This window comes from Ailuropoda melanoleuca, unplaced genomic scaffold, assembly GCF_002007445.2.
Source record: "Ailuropoda melanoleuca isolate Jingjing unplaced genomic scaffold, ASM200744v2 unplaced-scaffold5931, whole genome shotgun sequence".
NCBI lineage: Eukaryota > Metazoa > Chordata > Mammalia > Carnivora > Ursidae > Ailuropoda > Ailuropoda melanoleuca.
The window spans coordinates 177,804-204,177 of NW_023233070.1; the positions used below are offsets into that span (position 1 = coordinate 177,804).

General features: G+C 36.2%; 1 protein-coding gene across 1 annotated transcript; it reads left to right on the forward strand.

Annotated features, from left to right (window-relative positions):
• Positions 1-372: 372 nt before the first annotated feature.
• LOC109488690 (A disintegrin and metallopeptidase domain 3-like) lies at positions 373-26,374 on the forward strand. Its single transcript, XM_034652394.1, has 5 exons — positions 373-479; positions 1,201-1,279; positions 23,667-23,743; positions 24,222-24,397; positions 26,325-26,374. Exons 1-5 carry the CDS (start codon positions 373-375, stop codon positions 26,327-26,329), a joined length of 444 nt encoding a protein of 147 aa, XP_034508285.1. The 3' UTR covers positions 26,330-26,374.

Genomic DNA, 26,374 nt, shown 5'->3' on the forward strand with positions numbered 1-26,374 from the left:
ACTTTTGAGAATCCAGGACGAATGAACTTACAAACTAAAGTTTTATCCTTTTAATTATGCTTGTCAGAAATCTGTTGAATTTCCTTTTCCTGTGGATGCTTATGGATCCCCATTTCCACCACCTCCATTGACATGCTTGTTACTAAAATGTGGCCCTGCCCTTGTGCTAGAATTCATGTTCCAGGTGCTTGCACCTAAAGCTACACAGGCCATTTGGCATTTGCCCTTGAATGTAGGTGGAATATGAGCTGTTATACACCAGTTTTGTTTTGTCTGCTTTGTTATTTGAATCGAGGAAAAGGAAGAGTTGTCAGGAATGAGAGAAGATGAAGCAGGTCTGGAAAGAGAAGTAGTGGTGAATGTGCACCCTCCATGAATGCTCTAGGTCCTCTGATTCTGGCCTTGGACTGTCCCTTAGTGTTTGGATTCCTTGAGAAAGCCTGGTCTCCTGGCAAAAAACACTGGTGTCAGATTGTTCTGTAATAATCGCAATCTTCTCTGTGAGAAGATTACACTTCGGTACCATGTATATGAGACTTGTCTGTAGAATTCATTTAGCTTATGAAATTTGAGCAAAGCACTAGCCTCCTGCTTCTAAACGAAGGCTTTAAGAACTATTGTATGCTGCTACAATTTCTTTTCTCCTTCTGCTATAAGAAAGGCATGTTCCAAGGGGTAGGAGGTATGTCTTTTCCCAGGTTCCAAAAGGAAGGCAGTGTGGAGCTGAACCTGCAGTAAACTTGGGAAGAACATTCATTGTTGTTTTGAGGCATTGAGAGTTTGGGGGTTGTTCTCACCATAGTATAATTTCATGAAAACTAATTGGAAAAGGACATATTTTTTGTTTATCGATCTATGGCTACTTGTTAGCAAATGTTAACAAATTAACAAATATTTTCTTATGAGATTTATTGATTGTTGAATCTAAAAGAAAACTTTGCTATGGGAATCCAGAAGTCCTGGTTTCTAGCATATATAAATTTATTTCATTTTGATGTCCCTACTGCTATCGGTTATACTGCTTAGTATTTTTTCTTACACAAAATATGCTATCAGAAAGCAAATGAGATAGTGGAGAGATGAGTCCATTTAATTTTTGAATATTTGAGTTTGTAAAATTGAAAGTGAATTTTACTGTCATGATTCTGTTTTTGTTAATGTTACTTTTGCAATAAAGTGTCATTACTTTGGTTGAATTAGGTCATTTTTAGACCCTCATTTCCTGGTGTATGCATACAACAAATCAGGAACATTGTATCCAGATTCTTCATTTATAAAGGTAAGTTTTCCTTTATGTTCTGTAGATTTACATTTTCTGTATCATTAAGGTGCCATTGGCAGGAAGAAAAAGGATGCTTTCTACCCCCCAGAATTACTGGGCAAACAAATCAGAAGCCCAAATATAATGCGGCAGTCACGATGAAGGTAGTTTGAACAGAACAACTACTTTTCAAATTTGGAGCTCCGGATCTCTTATCCAAAAAGGTTGTTTAAACTACCAGAAGCATTAGCAGGGTCTGAGAGAGAAAGAAAGTGGGTTAAGGAGCTAAGAATAAGAGGCCCCTAAATACAGGGTCATTTTAATTGAGATGTCATAGGACAGAGGAAGTGGTGGAAATTACAATGATCACATGGTTTCCATCATAAGTGGAACATAAGGAATAGTGCAGAGGACAATAGTGGAAGGGAGGTAAAACTGAGTGGAAGAAATCAGAGAGGGAGACAAACTATATGACACTCTTGTCTCCTGGAAACAGAAGGTTGCGGAAAGGGAGGTGGGTGAGGGGATGGCATAATTGGGTGAGGGGCATTATGGAGGGCCCGTGATATGGTGAGCACTGGATGTTATATGCAACTAATGAATGCTTGAAGATTATATCAAAGGTAATGATGTACTATATGTTGGTTAATTGAATTGAAATAAAAAATATGCATAAAAAAGAATAAATTTCTAAACAATCACATTCCCACAAAGAAACATCAGGTCCACATGTTCTCACACTTTACCTTTTCCAATCTTTAACTATTTAAGGTAATATTTCTATGAACATTCATGTGCAATTTGTTGTGTGGACACATTTTTATTTTTCTGGGATACATGCCCAGGAATATGATTGCCAGGTCATACGGTAAGTATATGTTTATTTTTTTAAAGAAATTATTAGCTATTTTCCAGTGTCTGTACCATTTTACACTTCCCCTGGCAATATAGGAAAGATAGAGTGTCTGAATGTTGCCACCATTTGATCAGTATTTAAAATCTTTTTAAATTTCTGTCATTTTGATAGATGTATAGTGATAGCTCATCTAATTTTTAATTTGCATTTCCCTAATATCCAGTGATGTTGAGTATATTTTCATGAAATGAAATGTCTCTTAATGTCCTTTATCCATCCTTTCTAATTGGATTGGTTGGTTTTTTATTGTCGATTTTGAAGCAGTTTATGTATTTTAAATACAAGTCTTTTGCCAGACAATGTGTTTTGCCCATATTTATATTCCCAGTCTGTAATTTGTCTTTTCATCTTGTTCATAAGGCCTTTCATTGAATAGAAATTTTTAATTTTGATGAGAGTTAATTTATCAACTTTTCCTTTTATGAATGGAAGTTTCGGTATCAACCTTAAGAACTCCATTTATCCCTAGCTCCTGAAGATTCTATGTTCTTTTTACTCCTAAAAGTTTTACAGTTTTATTTACATTTAATTGTATGTCCACTTTGAGATAATTTTGTGTAAGGTGGGAGATTTGGATCAAGGTTTATTCTTCTGGCTGAGGATTTGCATTTGTATGTTTCAACATCACTGATAGAAAAGGCTGTCCTGCATTGTTGCTCTTGCATCTTTGTCAAAAAGTCAGTGGGGCATATTTTTGTGGGTATATTTCTGGGTTCTTTATTCTGCTCAGTTTTTCTATGTGTCTATTTTTCTGTCACTACCATGCTGTCTTCTTTAGTTAACATGTAAATTAAGCATTTATATAGTCTGCAGTGATTCCTCCTCATTTATTCTTTCTCAAGATTTTTAGACCATCATAGGTATTTTGCTTTTTCATATAAATTTCAGACTAAATTACTTCATGGATACAGACAAACTTGCTGGGATTGTGATAGACATTGTGTTGGCCCTGTAGCTCAATTTGGGGAGTATTGAACTTTTCACTGTGTTGAGTCTTCTAATCTGCGAATGCAGTGAGACTCTCCATTTATTTGAATTTTTTCCTTGTGTCTTTTTTAACAGTTTGTAATTTTAGCGTGCATATCCTGTACATAGTTTTTTTAGGTTTATACTGAAGCATTTCATTTTGTTTGGATCAACTGTAAATGGTATTATATTTTAATTTCAGTTTCCACATATTGTTATCTAGAAATGCAATGGATTTGTGTTAATCTGGTATCCTACAACCTTGCTGAAGTCACATACGCTATGTTTTTTATTTTTAGATAGTGTCCTTGAGATTTTTTACATAGATGTGTCTTTTATAAATACAGACATTTTTCTTTCTTCCTTTTCAATCTGTATGCTTTTTATCTCTCTGCTTTGTCATGCTGTGCTTGTTATAACTTCCAGTACTGTGCTGAATTACAATAGTGATTTACCTTGTTCCCCATCTTAGGGATAAAATATTCATTCTTTCCACATTGAGGATAATGTTAGCTGTAGGGTTTTTTTATTCATATATTCCTTACAAAATTTAGGAAATTTTATATTTCTAGATTGCTAAGAGTCCCTCCCCCATCAAGGGTTATGTGTTTAATTGTATCAGATGACTTTTCTGTATCAGTTGATATGATTGTATGACTTTTCTTTTTTAGCATCTTGATATGATGGATTGCACTGATTGATTTTCAGATATTAAAACAGTAGTGCATATCTAGAAAAGCTACAACTTGGTCCTGGTGGATAATACTTTTTATCCATTACTGGGTTTGATTTGCTAGCAATTTCTTGAGGATTTTTTGGTCAAAGTTCATGAGAAATTTTGGTCTGTGGTTTTCTTTTTTTGTACTGTCTAATTTTTGTAGTAGAGTAATACTGGTCTCATAAAATAAATTTGGAAGTGTTAATTCTTATTTTATTTTCTGGAAGATATATAAAGAACATGCTAATTTTTAAGCTGTTTGTTAAAATTTTTTAGTGTCTTCACTAGGCCTGTGGATTTGTGTGTGTGTGTGTGTGTGATTTTATTTACTGACTCAGGTTACTTAATAGTTATAGGAGTATCTCATTTATCTGTGTCATATGTATTGTTTCGGTGGTTTGTGGTTTTTAAAGAATTGGTCCATTCCATCTCGGGTGTGGAATTTAGGGGTGTAATTTTGTCACAGTGATTTGTCACAAATGACTGCAGGAGTGTTTTGTTTCTGACATCAGTGACTGCTGTCTTCTCTCCTCTTTGTCAGTCCAGCTGGAGATTTTTCAATTTACTGAATTTATCAAAGAGCCAGCTTTTTCTTGCTTTTTCTGTACTGTTGTCTTATTTTCAATGTCATGGCATTTAGCACTTATGTTTATTATTGTCTCCCTTATACCTTTCTTTGAGTTTCTTTTTTCTAGTTTGTTGAGGGAAAAATGTATTATCGATTTGTGACTTTTCCTCTATTCTGTTGTAAGCATTTTAGTACTAAAATTTCTTGCTCAGCACTGTTCAAGGTACAGCCTACATCAGAATGTAATCTTTTCATTTTAACACAGTTATATATATTTTTAAAATTTCCTTTGAGGCTTCTTGTTTGACCTGTGGAGTTTTAAAAACTGTGTCATTCAATTTCCAAATGTTTGGAGATTTTTCCAATTGTCCTTGTCTGCTGATTTCTAGTTTGATTTCATTATGGTTAGAAAATATATCCTGTATGATTTCAATTCTTTTAATTGGTGAAGGTTTGGTTTAAGATCCAGTGCACTGTATGTGCTGATGAGTGCTTTACAATCCAGTGTACTGTATGTGCTGATGAGTGCTCTTGGATAGTTGAACAGTGTGTGTATTCTGCTGTTGGGTTGGAGTCTTCCATAAATGTCATGTAGATCATATTGACTGATGTTCACTTCTGTGTTTTTACTAATTTTCTGTCTAATACTATCAATAACTGTATGCTACATATTGAATTTCATCATTTATTATTGGTGTTTTGTTTTTTGCTTTGTCTTTTTCAGTTGTATCAGTGTTTGCTTCACATATTTTGAAACTCTGTTGTTTGATGCCTAGTACATTTAGGATTGCTGTGTGTTCTGGATGGCTTGATGCTATTATGATTAGGTAATGACTCTTTGTCCGAAGAGGATTTTTTTACTAGTAAGTCCACTTTGTCTGATATTAATAAAGCCACTTTTTTTTATTTTTATGAATACTCACATGATATATATATGTCCATTCTTTGAATTCCAGTCTACCTATGTTATGTTTGAAATGAGCTTCTTAAAAGAGTATTTAGCTGAGCCATAGTGTGTTTCTTTTTCTCCCATTTACCCTGGCGCACGGTGTTTTATTTGGTATTTTTAGATTATTGACATTTAAAGTAATTATCGATATATTAGGGTTTTTATTTACCATAACCCTAATGGCTTGTTTCTTTTTTTCTACGTTTCTCATTTCTTTGTTCACCTCTTCCTGCCTTCTTCTGGGTATTCGGACATTTATTTAGGATTCCATTGTGATTTATTTATGGTGTTTTAAAATATTTTCCTTACTATAGTTTTCTTAGTGTTTGCTGTAGGTATTAAAATATAACATATATAACTTACAATATAGCTTACTATTATGTGGAATTTTTACTATTTCAGTAGAGTATTGAAACTGCACTTCTGTTTGGGCTCCTTCATCCTCTGCACTTTTAAAACACAATTGATTAAAAATTCCTTTACATATATTGAGCATCGGATGATATTGTATGATTTTTGTTTCAACCACCAAATGTAATTTAAGAAACTCGTGAGGGAAAAGATTGCCTGTTATATTTACCACTATTTTAACCCATTCTGTTTTTCCTAATTCCTTAGGATGCTCCAGGCCTTCATGTGATATTACTACCTTTGGTTTTTGGAGTTTCTTCCTGACATTCTTTAGGAGTATGTGTGCTAGCGATAAAACCTAGTTTTCCTTTTTAGAGAAAGTCTCTTTTTTCCCTCCATTCTTAAAGGGTGAATTTGCCAGACATAGAGTTCGTGTTTGCTTATACTTTTCTTTCAGCAGTTGAAAACTGCTGTGATGTTTCCTCTTAGCCTTCATGACTACACATGCGAGATCTGCTGTCATGCAGGTTGGTGTTCCCCTATAGCTTATGTGACATTGCCTTCTGGTTACTTTGAAGGTATTTTTATTGCTTTCATTTTAATTATGATAACCCATTTATTGTGAGTTACTGTGGGTCCATTCTCTTTGCAGTTTGCTTAGCTTCTGGAATCTAAACATTTATATCTCATCCATCAGTGTTGTGAAGTTTTCAGTCTTATTTCTTTTTTCTTGTCTTTAATTTATATTTTATTTTCTTGTGGTAAAATTACTTAAATGTGAATTTTACAATCAAGAAATTTTCTGTATTCTTTTTTGTTAATTATAGTATGATGTTTCACAGAAGATCCTAGAGCTTATTCACCTTGCTTGACTGAAATGTTGTGCCCATTAGTTAGTACTCCCCATTTCTCCCTCTCCCTGGCCCATGGCAACCACCATTCCACTCTCTGATGGTATGAATCTATTCTAGATGTCTCATATAAATGGAATTGTGCAGTATTTGTCTTTCTGTGACTGACTTCTGTGCCTGGAATCACTTAGCATGATGTCCTCAGGGTTCATCCATGTTATCACATATTGCAGAATTTGCTTCTTTTTAAGACTGAATAGTATTCCATTGAATATGCTCCACATTTTCTTTATCCACTCATCTGCTGATGCCTGGTTAGTTTATTCCCACATCTTGGCTGTTATGGGTAATGCTGCAGTGAACATAGGAGATCCAGTATCTCCTTGTGGTCCTCACTCCCATCCTTTTGGCAACTGCCCAGAAGTAACATTTCAAGATCATATGGTAGTTCTATTTTTAGTTTTTAGAAGAATCTCCATACTGCTTTCATTAGCAACTGCACCATGTTGTATTTCCACCAACAGTGTGCAATGTTTCTACTTTCTCCACATCCTCACTAACACTTGTTGTTATTTGTTGATATGATAATAGTCATCCTAAGTGGTGGGCGGTGAATTCTTATTGGTGAATTGACACTTTGATTATTATAAAATGTCCTTATTTGATTCTTGTGACGGTTTTGACATAATGTCTATTCTGTCTGATATAAGTATAGCTACCTCTGCTCCATTTTGGTTGTTATTTGCTTGGGATGTCTTTTTTTATGCCATCACTTTCAGCCTATATATGCCCTTAAATCTGAAATGAGTTTAATGAGTTTCTTTCAGACAGTGTAGTGTTGGATATTGCCTTCCCCCCCATTCAGCACTCTTATTATGTTTTTTGTTTTTGTAGTTTAATCCATTTACAAAGTTATTATTGATAGGGAGGTTATTTACTATTGTCCCTTGTTAATTGTTTTGTGTTCTTTTTTGTAGTTATTTTGTCTGCCTTTTCTTCTCTGACTCTCTTCAATTGTGTTTCTTTGACTTTTTAAAAAATGTTTTGATATTTTGGTCTTTTTCTTTTGTGTAACTTGTATTGGTATTTTCATTTTGGTTTCCATGGGGCTTGCGTGCAATGTTGTATAGCTATAACAGTGTATTTTAAGCTGATAAGAACTTCAACCACATACAAAAATCTGCAACTTTCTTACTTCCCTTCACAGTCATTTTGTGTTACTGATGCCACAATTTACATCATTTCATATTGTGTATCTTTTAACATATTTTAGTTATAGTTATTTTTAATATTTTGCCTTCTAACTTTTACACTAGAATTAAGAGTGATTTACCCACTCTCATTATATTAATTTAGTATTCATCATTTTCTATATATTTATTTTTACCTAGTGATTTTCATTTTTTTAACTTATTTATAACTTTATTAAAATTTACTATGCTAAGCAATGTGTACATATTATTGTGTCTAATTCTAAAATAATCCAGTGAAATAAGTAAAATGATTCTCATTGTACCATAAAGGAACTGAAACATACAGAGGCTTAAAAAATACTTCAGGTCATATAGCTAACAAGTGTCAGGTAGGGTGACCAACTATCCCAGTTTGCTCAGATCTGAGCAGTTTCGTGAGGGATATGGGACTTCCAGTGGTAACACTGGAAAAGTCCTGGGTTAACAGGGAGGAGTTGACCATCCTGGTGGCAGAGTGTAGTTTTATTTATTTTTATTTTTTTATAATAATATTTTTTATTATATTATGTTAGTCACCATGCAGTACATCCCTCGTTTTTGATGTAAAGTTCGATGATTCATTAGTTGTGTAGAACAGTGCACCATGCAATATGTGCCCTCCTTACTACCCATCACCAGTCTATCCCATTCCCCCACCCCCTTCCCTCTGAAGCCCTCAGTTTGTTTCTCAGAGACCATAGTCTCTCATGCTTCATTTCCCCTTTTGATTACCCCCCCTTTCTTTATCCCTTTCTTCTCCTACTGATCTGCCTAGTTCTTATGTTCCATATATGAGAGAAAACATATGATAATTGTCTTTCTCTGCTTGACTTATTTCACTTAGCATTATCTCCTCCAGTGCTGTCCATGTTGCAGCAAAATGTTGAGAAATCGTTCTTTCTGATAGCTGAGTAATATTCCATTGTGCATATGGACCACAGCTTCTTAATCCAGTCATCTGTTGAAGGGCATCTCGGCTCCTTAAATGATTTAGCTATTGTGGACAATGCTGCTATGAACATAGGGGTGCATATGACCCTTCTCTTCACTACGTCTGTATCTATGGGGTAAATACCCAGTAGTGCAAATGGCTGGGTCATAGGGTAGCTCAATTTTTAACTTTTTAAGGGACCTCCACACTCTTTTCCAGAGTGGCTGTTTTCCAGAGTGGCTGTACCAACTTGCATTCCCACCAACAATGTAGGAGGGATCCCCTTTCTCCGCATCCTCTCCAGCAATTTTTTCTTCCCTTGTCAATTTTTGCCATTCTAACTGGCATAAGGTGGTATCTCAGTGTGGTTTTGATTTGAATTTCCGTGATGGCTAATGATTTTGAACATTTTTTCGTTTGTCTTTTAGCCATTTGTATGTCTTCACTGGAAATGTGTCTGTTCATATCTTCTGCCCATTTTTTGATTTGTTTATTTGTTTCTCGTGCATTGAGTTTGAGAAGTTCTTTGTAGATCTTGGATACCAGTCCTTTATCTGTTGTGTCCTTTGCAAATAACTTTTCCCATTCTGTGGGCTGCCTCGTAGTGTTTTTGACTGTTTCCTTGGGTGTGCAGAAACTTTTTATCTTGATGAAGTCCCACAAGTTCATTTTTTTCTTTTGTTTCTCTTGCCTTTGGAGATGTGTCATGAAAAAATTTGCTGTGGCCAATGTCGTGGAGGTTCCCGCCCATGCTCTACTCTAGGATTTTGATGGATTCATGTCCACATTGAGGTCTCTCATCCATTTGGAGTTTATTTTGTGTATGGTGTGAGAGAGTGGTCATTCTTTTGCATGTAGCTGTCCAATTTTCCCAGCACCATTTATTGAAGAGACTGTCTTTTTGCCATTGGATGTTTTTTCCTGCTTTATCAAATATTATTTGACCATAGAGCCGAGGGTCCATTTTTGGGTTCTCTATTCTGTTCCATTGGTCTATGTGTCTGTTTTTGTGCCAGTACCATGCTGTCTTTGTGATCACAGCTTTGTAGTACAGAGTGAAATCCGGCATTGTGATGCCCCCAGCTTTGATTTCCTTTTCAACAATTCCTTGGCGATTCGGGGCCTTTTCTGGTTCCACACAAATTTAAGGGCTGTTTGATCCAGTTCTTTGAAAAATGTCATTGGTATTTTGATCGGGATGGCCCTGAAAGTGTAGATTGCTCTGGGTAGTTTGGGCATTTTAACTATGTTAATTCTTCTGATCCATGAGCATAGAATATTTTTCCATCTTTTTGTGTCTTCTTCAATGTCTTTCAAGAATGATTTGTACTTTCTAGAATATAGATCCTTTACGCCTCTGGTTAAGTTAATTCCGAGATAACGTATGATTTTTGGTTCTATTGTAAATGGAATGGATTCCCTAATTTCTCTTTCTTCAGTCTCATTGTTCGTGTATAGAAATGCAACTGGTTTCTGAGCATCGATTTTGTATCCCGCCACATTACTGAATTGCTGTATAACTTCTAGTAGTTTGGGAGTGGATCCTTTTGGGTTTTCCATATAGAGTACCATGCCATCTGCAAAGAGAGACATTTTGACTTCTTCTCTGCCGATTTGGATACCTTTTATTCCTTTTTGTTGTCTGATTGCTGTTGCAAGGACTTCTAGTACTATTTTGAATAGTAGTGGCAAGAGTGGGCATCCTTGTCGTGTTCCTGACCTTAAGGGAAAGGCTTCCAGCTTTTCCCCATTGAGAATAATATTTTCTGTAGGCTTTTCATAAATGGTTTTTATGAGATTGAGGAATGTCCCCTCTATCCCTACACTCTGAAGGGTTTGAATCAGGAAAGGATGCTGTATTTTGTGAAATGATTTTTGCATCTATTGAGAGGATCATATTTTTTTCTTTTTTCTTGTTGATATGATCTATCACACTGGTAGATTTGTGAATATTGAACCACCCTTGCTTCCCAGGTAGAATCCCACTTGGTCAGATGGATAATCCTTTTAATGTGCTGTTGGATTCTATTAGCAAGGATCTTGTTGAAAATTTTGGCATCCATATTCATCAGGGAATTTGGTTTGTAATTCTCCTTTTTGATGGTGTCTTCGCCTGGTTTGGGGATCAAAGTAATATTGGCCTCAGAGAATGTGTTTGGTAGCTTTCCTTCTGTTTCTATTTTTTGAAATAGCTTTAGGAGAATAGGTATTAGTTCTTCTTTGAATGTTTGGTAGAATTTCTCGGGAAATCCATCAGGCGTGGTGTTTTGTTTTTTGGAAGGTTTTTAATCTCTGTTTCAATCTCTTCATGATTAATTGGCCTGTTTAAAAAATCAATTTCTTCCTCTTTCAGACATGGTAGTTTATAGGTTTCCAGGAAGGCCTCCATCTCTTCCAGATTGCTTAATTTATTGCCATAAAGCTTTTGATAAAAGTTTCTAATAATCCTTCCACTTTCATTGGTGTTGGTTGTGACCTCTCCCTTTTCATTCATAGTTTTATTAATTTGGGTCCATTCTCTATTCTTTTGGATAAGTCTTGCCATTGGTTTGTCAATTTTATTTATTCTTTCAAAGAACCAGCTTTTAGTTCTGTTGATCTGCTCTATTGTGCTCCTGCCTTTTAATTCATTGATCTCTGGTCTAATCTTGATCAACTGCTTTTCGTGCGTGGATTAGGCCTGTTCCTCTGTTGTTGTTCCAGCTTCTTGAGATGAGAATATAAAAACTGCATTTTAGATTATTCTATTCTTTTGAGTGAGGCTTGGATGGCTATGTATTTCCCCCTTAGGACTGCCTTTGCAGTGTCCCATAGGTTTTGGATCATTGTGTTTTCATTCTTTTTGGTCTCCATAAATTGTTTAAATTGATTTTTGATTTCCTGGTTTATCGAATCATTCTTGAGCGGGATGTTTCCTAATCTCCAAGTGTTTGAGTTTCTTCCAAATTTTTCCTTTTGGTTGAGTTCCAATTTCAAAGTGTTGTGGTCTGAGAATATGCAGTGAATAATTTCAGTCTTTTGGTATTGGTTGAGACCTGTTTTGTGACCCAGAACATGGTCTATTCTTGAGAATGTTCCATGGGCATTAGAATAGAATGAGTATTTGGTTCTGGGGTGTAGTGTTCTATATATATCAATGAGGTTCAACTCGTCTAGTATGGCATTCAAAGCTCTTGTTTCTTTGTTGATTTTCTGCTTAGGTGATCTATCTATTGCTGATAGTGGAGTGTTGAGGTCCCCTATTAATGTATTTTTATCTATATGTCTCTTTATTCTGGTTAAGAGTAGGCTTGTATATCTCGCTGCTCCCCTGTTGGTGGCATAGATATTTATAATTGTCATATCCACTTGTTGGATACATCCTTTAAGAATAATACAGTGCCCTTCTGTGTCTCTAACTGTAGTCTTTAGTTTAAAATCCAATCTGTCTGATAGGAGAATTGCTACCCCAGCTTTCTTTTGAGGTCCATTGGCGTGAAAGATGGTACTCCATACCTTTACTTTCAGTCTGGATGTATCTTTACATTCAAAATGAGTCTCTTGTAGACAGCAAATGGATGGGTCATGTCTTTTTATCCAATCTGCAACCCTGTGGCTTTTTATAGGAGCATTTAGGTCTTTTACATTGAGACTGATTATTGAGAGATATGATTTTAATGATGCCATGTTGCCTGTAAAGTTTTTGTTTCTATAGATTGTGATTTTCTGTTCTGTATCACTTTTGGGGCCTTTTTACTTTTATAGAACCCCCTTAACGTCTCCTGTAGGGCTGGTTTCGGGGTTATAAAATTGAAGAGTGACTGGCAATTCTGGAAGGTCTTTATCTCTCCATCATTCTGAATGATAGCCTTGCTGGATAAAGGATCCTTGGCTGCAATTTTTTCTCTGAAAGAGCTTTAAAAATGCCCCCCAACCCTTTCTCTCATTCCAGGTCTGTGTAGACATGTCTGATGTAATTCTGATACCTTTGCCTTGGTACGTGAGAAATTTCTTTGCCCTGGCCGCTTTCAATACTGTATGCTTGGATCTAATATTTGTGAATTGCACTATGATGTGACGTGGCTTAGGTTTGTCATGGTTGAGCTTGGGAGGGGTCCTCTCTGACTCTTGGATACTGATGCTTGTTTCCTTTGCTAGATTAGGGAAGTTTTCAGCTACAATTTGTTCAAATATCTCTTCTAGCCCTCTGTTTTTCTCCAACCCCTCAGGATGCCAATTATTCTGACATTGGAACGTTTCATTGAGTCAGTAATCTCCCGTAACCTACATTCTTGATATTGGAATTTTTTGAGCCAAGTTTCTATGTTAGCTTTCTCTTCTACTCACCCATCCTCCAATTCTCCGATACGATCTTCTGCCTCATTCACCCTGGCTGTCAGAGCCTCTAGTTTTGACTGCATTTGGCTCATAGAATTTTTAATTTCTCCCCTATTCACTCTCATTTCCACCCTTAGAGATTCTATATTCTTGTTGATATTTTCATTAATTTTTTTCCAAGTCTACACATCACCTTGACCATTGTTACTCTGAACTCCATTTCTGATAATTTGGTTATATCCATATCCATTAGTTCTGTGGCAGAGGCCACAGACTCATTGTCTTCTTTGTTGGGGGGGCGGATTTCTCATCATTCTGATGAGAACAGGTTGCGTGGTTGTCCAGAGCCCTAATTATTTACCAGGACCCAGGCAGTGGGCACTTGTTTTATAGGGACCTTAAGGATGTAAGCTTCTTGATTTTTCAGTCTGCCTTCTGGGGGAGGGGCCTGCAGCGCCGATACTCAGGCAACCCCGTTTGGGTAGAGTCTCCTTGTCCCCTGCGAGGGGGGATGGGGATGGGTACACTGTGAGCCAGTACTTCCAGGCTTTTGTTCTCTGGCGGCTTTCCCTGGCGGTTTGCTCTGCCTCTTCTGAGAGTCAGAACAGCAGTAGCAGAATCCAGGCCTCTGTCTCAGAACAGAGGGATCGCAGACCATTCTCCACTGGGCCCCTCTGGCCACTGTAACTCTGTTTCTGTTGGTGCTGCTCACCCCTTCAGCGTCCCGGGATGTGTGCCCCACACCCGGTGTCCCAGCCCTCACTTCCAGGGCCGGCATGTCTCTGTCCTTTGTGTTTCTAACACCGCCAGCCGCCAGCTGCCCCGCCCACTCCAGAGCTCCCTTTCAGTGTGGTTTGTGCAATCCGGACCTCCGGTTTTCAGACTGGTTGCGTGTGTTCCCCAACTCACGGCCTGAGTCTGCACTCTCGCGGTTGCTGGTCCGCCAGTCAGCCCGCTCCCCAGTGCAGGTGGCTACTGCTTCCCGGTACCTGAAGGCAGGTACCCCCCTTCCGTTTATCTTCCGATATCTGTGCGCGGCTTCACGGCTCCCCGCTTCGTACCTCAATACTCAGTGCTGGAGATGTTCATTTGTAGAGATCCAGATGTATCTTCCTGTGTCTCAGGCTGATTCCGTGGGTGATCAGGATGGACTGGTACCTTTCCACCTCGACTCAGGGGACTGGCTTAAAAAGGGGTCCCCTACTCCTCCACCATCTTAACTCCAGTCGATGTTCTAATTTTTTTGATTTAAAATTTTTTTAGCATTTTGAGGTATAATTTACAAATAAAATTGTGTGTATCTAAAATGTGCAAATGTGATTGATTCATGTACATATACCTTGTAAAATGGTTAGTTACCACAATCAGGTTAATCAACACATCCATCACACCTCCAGTAGTTGTGTGTGCCTGTGTGTGTGTGTGTGTGTATGTGTCTTGAGAACACTTAAGGTTTACTCTCAGCAAATTTCAGATATATAACACAGTACCATTAACTGTAGTTACCATCCTGTGCATTAGACCCCCAGAGCTTATTTATGTTATAACTGAAGGCTTAAACCCTTGACTAACATTTCTCCATTTCTCCCAATCCCCACCACCTGGTAACCACCATTCTACTCTGTTTTGATGAGTTCAACTTTTTTTCTTTAGATTCCACACCTAAGTGAGATCATATAGCATTTGTATTTCTCTGGCTAATTTCATTTTGTATAATGTCCTCTACGTCCATCCATGTTGTTGCAAATGGCAGGATTTCCTTCTCTTTCATGGATGAATAATATTCATGTGTTCGTGTGTGTGTGTGTGTGTGTATCACATTTTCTATACCCAGTCATCCATCTGTGGATACGTAAGTTGTTTCCATATATTGGTATTGTGAATAATCCTGCAATGAATATATGAGTGCAGATATCTCTTTGAGAAACTGATTTCCTTTCTTCTGGATGTATATCCAGAAGTAGGATTGCTGAATCATATTTCAGTTTTATTTTTAATTTTTTGAGGGATCTCCATATCGTTTTCCAAAAAAAGAAAACTCAGTAAAATCTGTAATGTTTTAGGAAACAAAATCAACATGTAAAAATCGGTTGTGATTCTATACAATAACTATCAGAGAAATTAAGAAAGCAATCCCATTTACAACAACAGCCAAAGGAATAAAATAGGAATAAATTTAACAAAGGAGGTGAAAAACCTGTACAATAAAAGCTATAATACAATGATGAAAGAAATTGATGAAGACTCAATGGTAAGATATCCTGCATTCAGAGATTGGAAAGATTAATATTATTATGTGTCCATACTACCTAAAGTAATCTACAAATCCAGTGCAACCCCTAATTCACTGACATTTCTCACAGAACCAGAAAAAAATAACCTTAAAATTCTTATGGAGTCACAAAAGACCCCCAAATAACCAAAGCAATCTGGAAAAAGCTGAGGTATCACAATTCCTGATTTCAAACTCTAAGACAAATTTATAGTAATCAGAAAAGTATGATATCAGCTTAAAAACCAACAGATAGACCAGGAGAACAGAATCAAGATCCTAGATATATACCTACACATATAACATCATCTAATCTTTCATAAGGGTGCCAAAAATACATAATGGGGATAGATAGTCTCTTTAATAAATGGAAAAACTAAATATCCACATGCAAAATAACACCACTTGCAAACATTACCTTGAAATGGAGTAAAGACTTAAATATAAGATGTTAAACCATAAAATTAGAAGATACATAGGAAAACCCTCCTTGATGTTGGTCTTGGAAATCATTTTTTGGATTTGAGGATTTGACACCAAAAGCAAAAATTTAAAAATGGAAATGCATCAAGCTTCTGCCCAGCAAAGGAAGCAATCAACGTGATGAAAAGGCAATCTATAATGTAACAGGAGAAAATATGTGCAAACCACTTTTTTAACAAGGGGTTAATTTCTCTGATAGTTATTTAATAAAATCACAACTGATTTTTACATGTTGATTTTGCTTCCTAAAACATTATGGATTTTATGGATTTTTCTTTTTTAACATGTTGCTGTGACTGCTTACATTACTTCATTTTTGAAATGTTGAACCAGCTTTGCATACTTGAGATAAATCCAAGTTGTTTCCCGGAGTCCATAGTCTCTCATGGTTCATTCCCCCTTCTGTTTACCCCCCCTTCTCCTTTCTTCCAAACTGAGGGCTTCAGAGGGGAGGGGGGTGGGAGAATGGGATAGGCTGGTGGTGGGTATTAAGTAGGGCATGTATTGCATGGCACACTGGGTGTTATATGCAAGTAATGAATCATGGAACTGTACATCAAAAATTATACATGTACAGTATGGTGACTAACATGGTATAATAAAAAATTATTTAAAAAAATCCAAGTTGGTTGTGGCTTATAATTCTTTTAATTCATTGTTGGATTTGATGTGCTAATTTTGTTGAGCATTTGTGCATATATATTCATGAGAGATATTGGTCTGAAGTTTTCTTTTAACATTTTTGTCGGTTTTAGTATTAGGGTAATACTGTTCCCAGACAATGGGTTAGAATGGGTTAAAATTATAGACCGCTTCTATACTCTGAAAGAGCGTGTAAAGAATTGGTATAATTTCTTCCTTAAATGTTTGGAAGAATTCAACAATGAACCCATCTTGTCCTTCTGTTGTCTGTTTTGGAAGATTGTTAATTTTGTATTTGATTTCTCTAATAAATATAGACCCATTCAGATTGCATTTTTCCCTTTTTTTAAAAGATTTTATTTATCTATTTATTTGAGAGAAAGAGAGAGGGAGAAGCAGACTCCCCGCTGAGCAGAGAGCCTGATGTGGGACTTGATCCCAGGACCCTGGTATCATGACCTGAGCTGAAGGCAGACGCGTACCCGACTGACCCACCCAGGCACCCCCAGATTGTATATTTCATCTTGTGCAAGGGTTGACAAATTGTGTCCTTAAAAGAATTGGTCCATTTCATCTACATTTTCAAATTTGTGGGTGTGGAGTTGTTCATCATACTCCTTTACTGTCTTTTTAATATTTATGGGATCTGTAGTTATGCCACCTTTTTAACTCTGATATTAGTAATTATTGTTCTTTCATTTTTACTTAGTTTGCCTGGCTAGAGGCATGTTGATTTTATGGATATTTTCAAAGAATCAGCTTTTGGTTTCATTCATTTTCTCTATTGATTTCCTGTTTTCAGTGTCATTGGTTTCTACTCTAATTCTTAAAATTTCTTTTCTTCAGTTTACTTTGTATTTGCTCCTTTTTTTAAAGTTATGTAACATGGAAAATTAGACTGTTGATTTTAGGTCTTTCTTGTTTTTTAGTATAAGCATTAAATGTGCTATAAACCTCCCCTAAGTAAGCACTATTTTTGCTGCATCTCATGCAATTTGAAAAGCTGTGTTTTATTTCCATTTAGTTACAAATATTTTAAAACTTCTTTTGAGATTTCTTTTTTGATCTGTGTGTCCTTTAGAAGCATGTCTTTAATCTCATGTGTTTGGGATTTTCCAGCTATCTTCTTCTTATTGATTTATAGTTTAATTCCACTGTGGTCTGAGAGCAGACATTGTATGATTTCTAGTTTTTGAAATTTGTTAAGGTATTTTTTATGGCTCAGAATGTCTGTCTTGGTGAATGTTCCATATGGGCTTGAGAAGAATGTGTATTCTGCTATTTTTGGATGAGGTAGTCTGTAGGTGTCAATTATATCCAGTTGATTGATGATGTGGCTGAGTTCAACTATGTCCACTTTCAAGTGACACTACAGCATATCACAGGTAGTGTGAATCCTTTACAATAAAAAATAATCCTAGTTCTTTCCTCCCGTCCCTTGTATCATTGCTGCCATTTTTCTTATATATAAGCAGATATATATATATATATATATATATGAAATATGTAATATAAAATGTGTATCTTTTGTATATGGTATCTGTTTAAGCATATGTAGTTAAATACATTTTTGCTATTATTTGAGCAATTATTATATCAGTTAAGCATAAGAAAAATAAAAGTTTTTATTTTCCTGTCATATTCCTTCTTCAGTAGTCTGCCTTTATGGAAACTCCAGTTTCTGACCTATATCATTTAACTTTTCTATGTAGAATTTTTTCAAAATTTTTCTTGTAAACAAATCTACTAGCAGTAAATTCCCTCAATTTTTGTATCATAAAATCTTTACTTCTTCCCTTTTGAAGGTTAATTTTGCAGGGTATAGAATTCTAGATTTGTGGGGTCCCCCCCCGCTTTAAATATTTCACTCCAGTCCCTACTTGTATGCATGATTTATGAAGAGAAATCTTATGTGATTCTTACAGTTGTTCCTCTGTAGTCAAGGCTTTTTCCCCCTCTGGCTTCTTTTAGGATTTTTTTCTTTATCTCTGATTTTCTATAATTTGAAAATGATATGCTAAAGCATGTGTGTGTATGTGTGTGTGTGTGTGTGTGTGTGTGTGTTTTAAATATATTCTGTTTCGTGTTCTATGAGCTTTCTGGATCTGTGATTTGGTGTCTGACATTAATTTGGGGAAGCTGTCAGTTATTATTGCTTCAGATATTTCTTATGTTCCTTTCCCTTTTTCTTTCTTCTCTTTCTGATATTCCCATCATGTGTATGTTACAACGCTTGAAGTTGTCCCATAGTCTGTGAATATATTCTTCTGTTTTATTCTGTGTTTGTTTTCTTGCTGTTTAGATTATGAAGTTTCTGTTGGTATATCCTCAAGTTCAGAGATTCTTTTCTCAGCCACTTCCATCTACCAGACCATCAAAGGCACTCTGCATTTCTGTTACAGTTAGTTTTTTTTTTTTTTAACTCTAGTATTTATTTTGGATTCTTTCTCAGGATTTCAATCCCTATGATTACATTGCTCATCCATTCTTGCATGGTGTCTAATTTATCCATTAGAGCCCTTAACATAACAATAATTAATGGTTGTTTTAAATTCTCAAACTGATAATTCCAACATTCCTGCCATGTCTCATTCTGATGCTTATTCTGTTTTTTGAAATTGTGTTTTTTGCTTTTGGCATTTTTTGGATAGCTGGAAATGATGCACCAGGTAAAGGAACTGCTATAATGTAGTGTGTTGATGTATGGGGAGAGAGGAAGTGTTCTGCATTCATGTGATTAAGCCTCAGTTTTTTACTTGGCCTGTGCCTCTGGACTGTGCACAACAAAAGTCTTTCTCAGTTTTTTCCCCTTCCCCTTTGGGTGGGACAGAATGGCCTGAGTTTGTTGGAGTTGGGTATTTCTCTTCTCTGTCAGTTAGGCTTTGATAATTTCCCAGCAAATTCATCTTTAGGTAAATGGTTCCACTGAAATCAGGCCTTGCTAAGAACAGAATGCTCTGATGTATTTCAAAATGGTCCCTTTTCTCATCCCCTTACTGAAAACATAAGGGATTTTTCTCTGATATTTACTAAGGCATGTTGGTCAAGCTTCTGGATGTAAATGTCACAAAACTGTGGGGACCTCATTAGAGTTCTCTGGAATTTTTACTTCTGAGAGTTATCCACACTGATTGTCTAGCATTTCATCAATTACTGTGAGTATTAAATACCTGAGCACTATTCCAGCAGCCCTTTTTACTACTTCTGCTTCAGTAAGCTGTAACTCCTTGTGCTCCCCTGTCTACCTCCCCACCCTTGGGGTCTGTGGTTTGCTCTGTGTCCTCACCTCTCTTCCAGATGTAAGAAATGTTGTTTTTTCAGTCTGTTAAGCTTTTTACCTATAGTTAGCATGGAGTGGTAACTTCCATATACATATAAGTTCCTCATATGTATAACTAGAAACCAGTCTCTTCATTTTTTTAGTTTTGGAGGACATAATACTTTTGGTTGACTTTTTTTTTCTCTCTGTCAGCACTTTGAATATATCATCTCACTTCCTTCTGGCTTGCCCGGTCTCTGCTGAAATATCCATGGAAACTCTTAAGGCTGTTCTGTCATATGTGAGAAATCACTTTCTCCTGATGCTGTCAAAATTCTTTATTTACATTTATTTGACTTGTAGCAATTAGATTATGTTATATCTGAGCGTGGATTTCTTTAGGACCATTTTATTTGGTGTTTTGAGCTTCTTGGAAATAGATATCCATTTCTTTCTATAGGTTTGGGATGTTTTAGCCATTATTTATTTGAACAGGCTTTCTGTTTTTTAATTGAGATACATGCAGCTATAATATTGTATAACATTAAGGTGTGCAGTGTATTGATTTGATGCATTCATATGTTGCAATATGATTACTACATTAGTGTTAGCTAACACCTCTATTATGTCATATAATTATTCCTTTCTTTCTCCCTCTTTTCCTTCTGAGACTTCCATAATGTGGATAGAGTTCTTCCTGGTAGTGTTCCAAGTCTTTTAACGTTTTTTTCACTTTTTCAGTCTCTTTTCTTTTTGCTCCTCAGACTTGTCTTTGAGTTCAGGTATTTTTTCTTATACTTGATCTTGTCTGCTGTTGAAATTTTCCAGTGAATTTTTCTATCTCTTTTTGAAATTCTCACTTAGTTTGTGCATTGTTTTCTTGACCTCAGTGAGTATCTTTATGAGAGTTCTTTTTTTACTGAGGTATAATTGACATTAACATTATATTCATTTCAGATGTTCAACACAATTCAATATCTGTATATATTGCGAAATGATCACCACCATTAGTCTAGTTAACATCTCTCACCATACAGTTACTGAATTTTAAGATATAGTCCCTTAGCAACTTTCAAATATGCAATGCAGTATTATTAACTGTAGTCCCTGTGCTGTGCATTACATCCCCATTACTTACCATCTTATAGTTGCAAGTTTGTATATGGGAGTTATTTTTAATTCTCTGTACAGTAAATCATTTAAGTTCATTTTAATAGGTTCAATTTCTGGAGATTTATCTTGTTCTTTTGTTTAAAACATCTTTTCCGGATTCTTCATTTTACTTGACTCATTATTTTGTTGTTGGCTTATAGTCAAACCAGTCAATTCTCCCAGTCTTCACCAACTGGCCTTGTGCAGAAGGATATTTCCCAGATCAACCTTGCCATTGATTTTGGGGCCTCTACTAACTTTATATCTCTTTAGGAAGAAGCAGGCACCTGTGTTTTTGTCCTGCTTTCTCTGTGTTAGACAGGAGGGAGGATCAATAGTATGTACTGTCCCAAACTGATGCCTTGGTCTCTTGCAGGCAACTAGATTCTGCCAGATCTATCAGTGCTCCAGGATTCGTGAAACAGATGCTAATTCTATGGGCAGTTTTGGTGAAGTGGAGGCACTACATGTGTGGATCAACTTTTCCCTTTTCCAGTGAGAAGCAGAAAGCTAGGGTTTTTCATTCACTCTCTGTGCTGAGTTGTGGGGGTTACAAATCAATGTTTTGTACTAACCTGAGTCACTACCTCTATTTTACCTGGGTGGTTAAGACTGTGTTGAGCTTATCAGGACTCCTAAGACTGGTGATATGGATACTAGTTCTCTGGATTGCCCCTTCAGAACAATTGGGGCACTTGACCTGAGAACAAACCCCTTTCCTTCTCCAGTCAAGCTGGGAGCCAGAGTCTCTTTGGGATCATATGGCAGTGCTCTGCATGTGACCCTGGTGAAAGGTATACCAAATCTTTATATTGACTTTGGTGAGTTTGATTTTGCATTCTCCTAGAAATTAAAATAATTTCTGATCAATCATAAAGGGAATTTGTCCATGAATTGTTGCTGAATTGGTGTATTTGTTCCATGATGGAAGGCCCGGGGCTTCTTACTCTACTCTTCCTGACCAGAAAATCAGCCTTTATTTCTTTTTCCTTTTTTAAGATTTTGTTTATTTATTTGAGAGAGAGGGACAGCACGCATGAGCTGGGAGTGGGGTGAGGGTGGGGGAGTGGCAGTGGGAGAGGGAGAAACAGATGCCCTGCCTGCTGAGCCTGATCCCAGGACCCCGAGATCATGACCTGAGCTGAAGGCAGATGCTTAACTGATGAGGCACCTAGGCACCCCTCAGCCTTTGTTTCTTTGAGTGCTTTTCAACTCCACATTCTTTCTGTTTTCTTTCTTGGATTCTGATATGTATTTTAGATCTGGTATTTTTCCACAGGTTATTGAGGCTCTATGCATTTTCTTAGCTCATTTTTCTCTGTCTTACATACTGAGTAAATTCTACTGATCTGTCCTCAAGTTAACTGATTCTGTGCCTTGTCACCTCCAGTCTACTTTTGAACCCATCCAGATGTTTGTTTTATGTGTATGTCTTTTTTAGTTCTGGCTTTTATTTCTATTCTGTCATTTATGTCAAGGTAATTTGTAATTGTTCATTGAAGCAACTTTCCATGGCTACTTTAAAATCTTTGATAGTTCCAACATGTGGCTTATCTCAATACTGGCATCAGTTGGTTGTCTTTTCTCATTTTTGTTGTTTTTTTTTTTTTTTTAGTTCTTGGTATAGTGGGTGATTTTCACTTGTATCCTTGACGTTTAAATCTTCTGTCTTTGAAGCAGTCACCCAGTTCAAATTTAGATTTAGTGTGGTGTGTTGTTCCAATGACAATTTAGCTTTCTTATAGCTTTCAATGTTACTCTGTTGAGGTTTTTTCTTCTGGCTCTGCTGGACTTCTGCTATTGCAGCCTGTGGTGGTAAGAGGTACTTACCTGGGCCACCTTGTACTGCTTGGTGGGGTCTGATGATGAAGGATAAATGGGATGGGCAGCATTTCTTCTGGCTGTACTCCAGCCACTGGATGTCAGTGCATCTCTCACTCTATTTTTTCTAGTCCCCTTCAGTGAGGAAAGTTCATATCTGGAACTGATGGAAATAATATGTATCACAGCTAATAACATATAATAATAACAGAGAAACAAATCTATAGGAACAAATGTGATGATACTAAAGTTTTCATAACACAGCATTAGCAAAGGAACAGGACTGACTGCAGATATCACTAGACTTTTAAGGGAAGAGAAGGGAATATTCACTGAAAAAGATTATTAGGGGAGAACCTGGGAAGATTAATACTGTGAAAGTCTATGGGGAGGAGAGCTGGAACTAAGGATGATCCACTTGGTGAGATATTAAAGGGAAAAAAATGAAGAAATTTCAGTTAATATTCTTTTGGGTAACTTAAAAAAAAACATGTGAAAAGTTCACATTTGAAGTCAAATTAATGGTGTGAATTACATGAAGTTAGTAGTTATAAATATACATTAAAGAAATGTGGCTGAGAGAGAAAAGATGCAGATACGAAACTTGTTTGTCAAATATTTAGAATTAAAGCAAGGAATTGTTTTGGGAAGGATAGGAGTCATGACTATTCTTAGGGGAAAGTGTTAAAAGAAAGAGATTGCAGATAATGAGATAGCTGGTAGATAATATTATGGTAATGGCTAAGTCTAAATGTTTAATGATATGTAGGAAGTAAGGATAATCCAAAAACTTTATTTACAAATCATTCATGCACTTGACGTGATGAGCACCAGGTGTTGTATGGAAGTGTTGAATGACTGTGTTGTTGTGCACCTGAAGCTAATATTTCACTGTGTGCTGTACTAACTGGAATTTAAATAAAAACATAAAAAAAACCAGATCATTCATGAATGTATCTTTGTATACTCCTGTTTAGCGCCATTGCCTTTATCAAGGATACGCCGCAGAGGTTCCAAAATCAGTTGTGACTCTTAGCACCTGTTCTGGACTCAGGTAATGGCATATTCCAGAGATGTACGTGATTGGAAATCTTATGTGACCCCTTAATTTTTAGAAACATCTCGAAGGATAGAGTGAAGAAAAAGGAAATAGAGACTTTGATTGTGTTTCTTCTCATATACTTTCTTTTCCTCTTCCTCATCTTTTCATTTTTCCTATTCTCTTTGTCTCTATCCCAGGCTGGCAGTCACAAAACTTATGCAGGAAAAGCTTCCATTGTTATGAAGAGTATTCCCATGTCATAGCCACACTAGCACCACAATGACTTGTAAATGTCATAATAGAGAGAAGAAGCTGTAGAATTGTGTTTGAAAGTTTACCCAAGGAGGAAGAGATGATTCTTAGATATTAGGTCACAAAGACTACTGTTAAATTTCTATAAATTTTTTAATTTAAGGTTGATTTACATTTCACAGTGGGTAGTCTATGTTAATTATCTTTTTATTTCTTTTTTATGTGTTTAAATGCCTAGGGGATTATTGCTGTTGCAGAATGTCAGTTATGGCATCGAGCCACTGGAATCTGCAGCTGCATATGAGCATATGCTTTATCAAACAAGGAATAATAAAATTGATTTTTCCCCTGTACAAGAAAATTATCCTACGCCCCAAGGTAGATCGGTCCTACAGGATTCTTGTGAAATCGGAAGTAAGTAACCACTTCTATGTTGTCTTCACTTATGCTATCTTTGATAAATTTATTCACTTTGGAATTGTTGCATTTGGAAAACAAATTTAAGTGATATTATATTAAACTCATATTAAAACCTGTTGCAAGATATTTATTTTAAATACATTTTTATGTTTAGTCATATGATATAAGAAAATGTTATAGATATAAACACACAATAAAAAAATAAAAATTCTCACATTTTCCTAATTGCAAGTATGTTGATAAATATATACATATTTGCACTGTTTTTCAGTTAACATTCTACTAATATAAAGTTACACAAGTTCTTGTGACTAAAACTTTGGCGAGTAGCCTAACTTTTCTGTGTGAAAAATTTTTTACTTCTAAAAAAATAATAAAAATAATACCTAACTCATACAGTTATTTCAAAGATTAAATACGTTCAAAAAGGAAATTACTTACATAGTATGTAGACAAATAAAAAGTGATCAGTAAAAATCGCTGTTATTATTTGCTTACCATATTTTCTAAGGTAGTGGAATGAAGGAATTGGAAGTGATTATGGAAAGTTTGGGTACAAAACAAAATGAAGTAATGAAGTAAAATCGAAACAAAAGTTTCAGAACCAAAGAAGAAGCCAAGGATATCATTGCAGGAATGGGGATAAGTCAGTATTGACATATATTTGTGAATTTTATTTTATAAAGTAATTTGAAAATTGCTTTTCATCCTGAATTTGATAGACTTTGGTCTCTAGGTTTAGTTAAGCATGTTGCCACATGACTAGTGCTTTTACGAGCATGAATAAAGAGAATGAGTATCTTCAATATATCAGATTTTTAGAAAGAACAGAAAAATAAGATAAAGACTTATATTTTAGGCATATTCTTACATTCATGAAAGTAAACACAAAGTAACTTATAAACTAGGTTAACACCTTCATTATAATTCAGCGCTGAAAAGTAGAACAGAAACCAAACAAAATATTGTAAAGGGCTTATCTATTAAAAGCATATTAGACACATGCATTTATCCCTCTTGTCCCTTTTTAAAAACTCACTAAATGAAAAGGGATTTTTAAAATGGCATAAACACACAAACACAAACAGAACAGGAGAGGAGAAACAACAACGGACATTAAATATCAGATAGCTGATTTAGCCCCCAAAAAGCAGAATCCTGACCTGGTAATGTTAGGAGTTAGTTGGACAATTAGGCAGTCAGGGCCAGGGTCCCCAACAAGAAAACAGGGAGGCAGGACAGCCAAGACAAAACTGGACTACCATCCTATTTTATACCTTAGACAAGTCTGCAGTAGCATCCCATTTTGCACTTCTGTAAAAGTGACTTTGGCAAAATATCCTGAGATGCAACAATTGACCAAAAAACATTTGTCACTATCATGGGCTGAGGCAGTTAAGATGTGAGTTTTCAGATGTCAGCCCCAAAAGACCATCAGCACGTAAACATTAGCCTGATATGTAGATAGGGGCATGATCAAAACCCTGATTGGCATGACTTAACAGTCAATCTGCAGAGGACCCACACTCTGGTTACCTGAAATAGTTCTGCAAAAGAGCTTATAAAAACCCCTCGATTTGAACAACAAAATGGCAACTCTCTCGGGTCCCCTCCCTCTTTTGGGAGCATTGTACTGTCGCTCAGTAAACTTTGCTTTGCTGCCCATCACTCTTCATCTGGTTTACCTCTTCATTCTTTGAAGTGGCATGACTAAGAACCCCAGGCACTAAATTAAAAGAAATCCTGAAACAGTAATTGGAATAGGCTCTGGGAAACTTGACATGTACCACAGTACTACTCAGATGTTTCTTGAATTGCAATAGGAAGTGATTTTAAAGGTGGACTTAAGATAATTGGTTGAAATAAGTTGTGTAACTTAGCAATCCTGTTTTTCTGTCCTAATGAATTGTTTCTGTTGTAGACTGACAGATCATTGAAGCCTGTTTTCCTTGGGGAGTCTATGAAATGGGG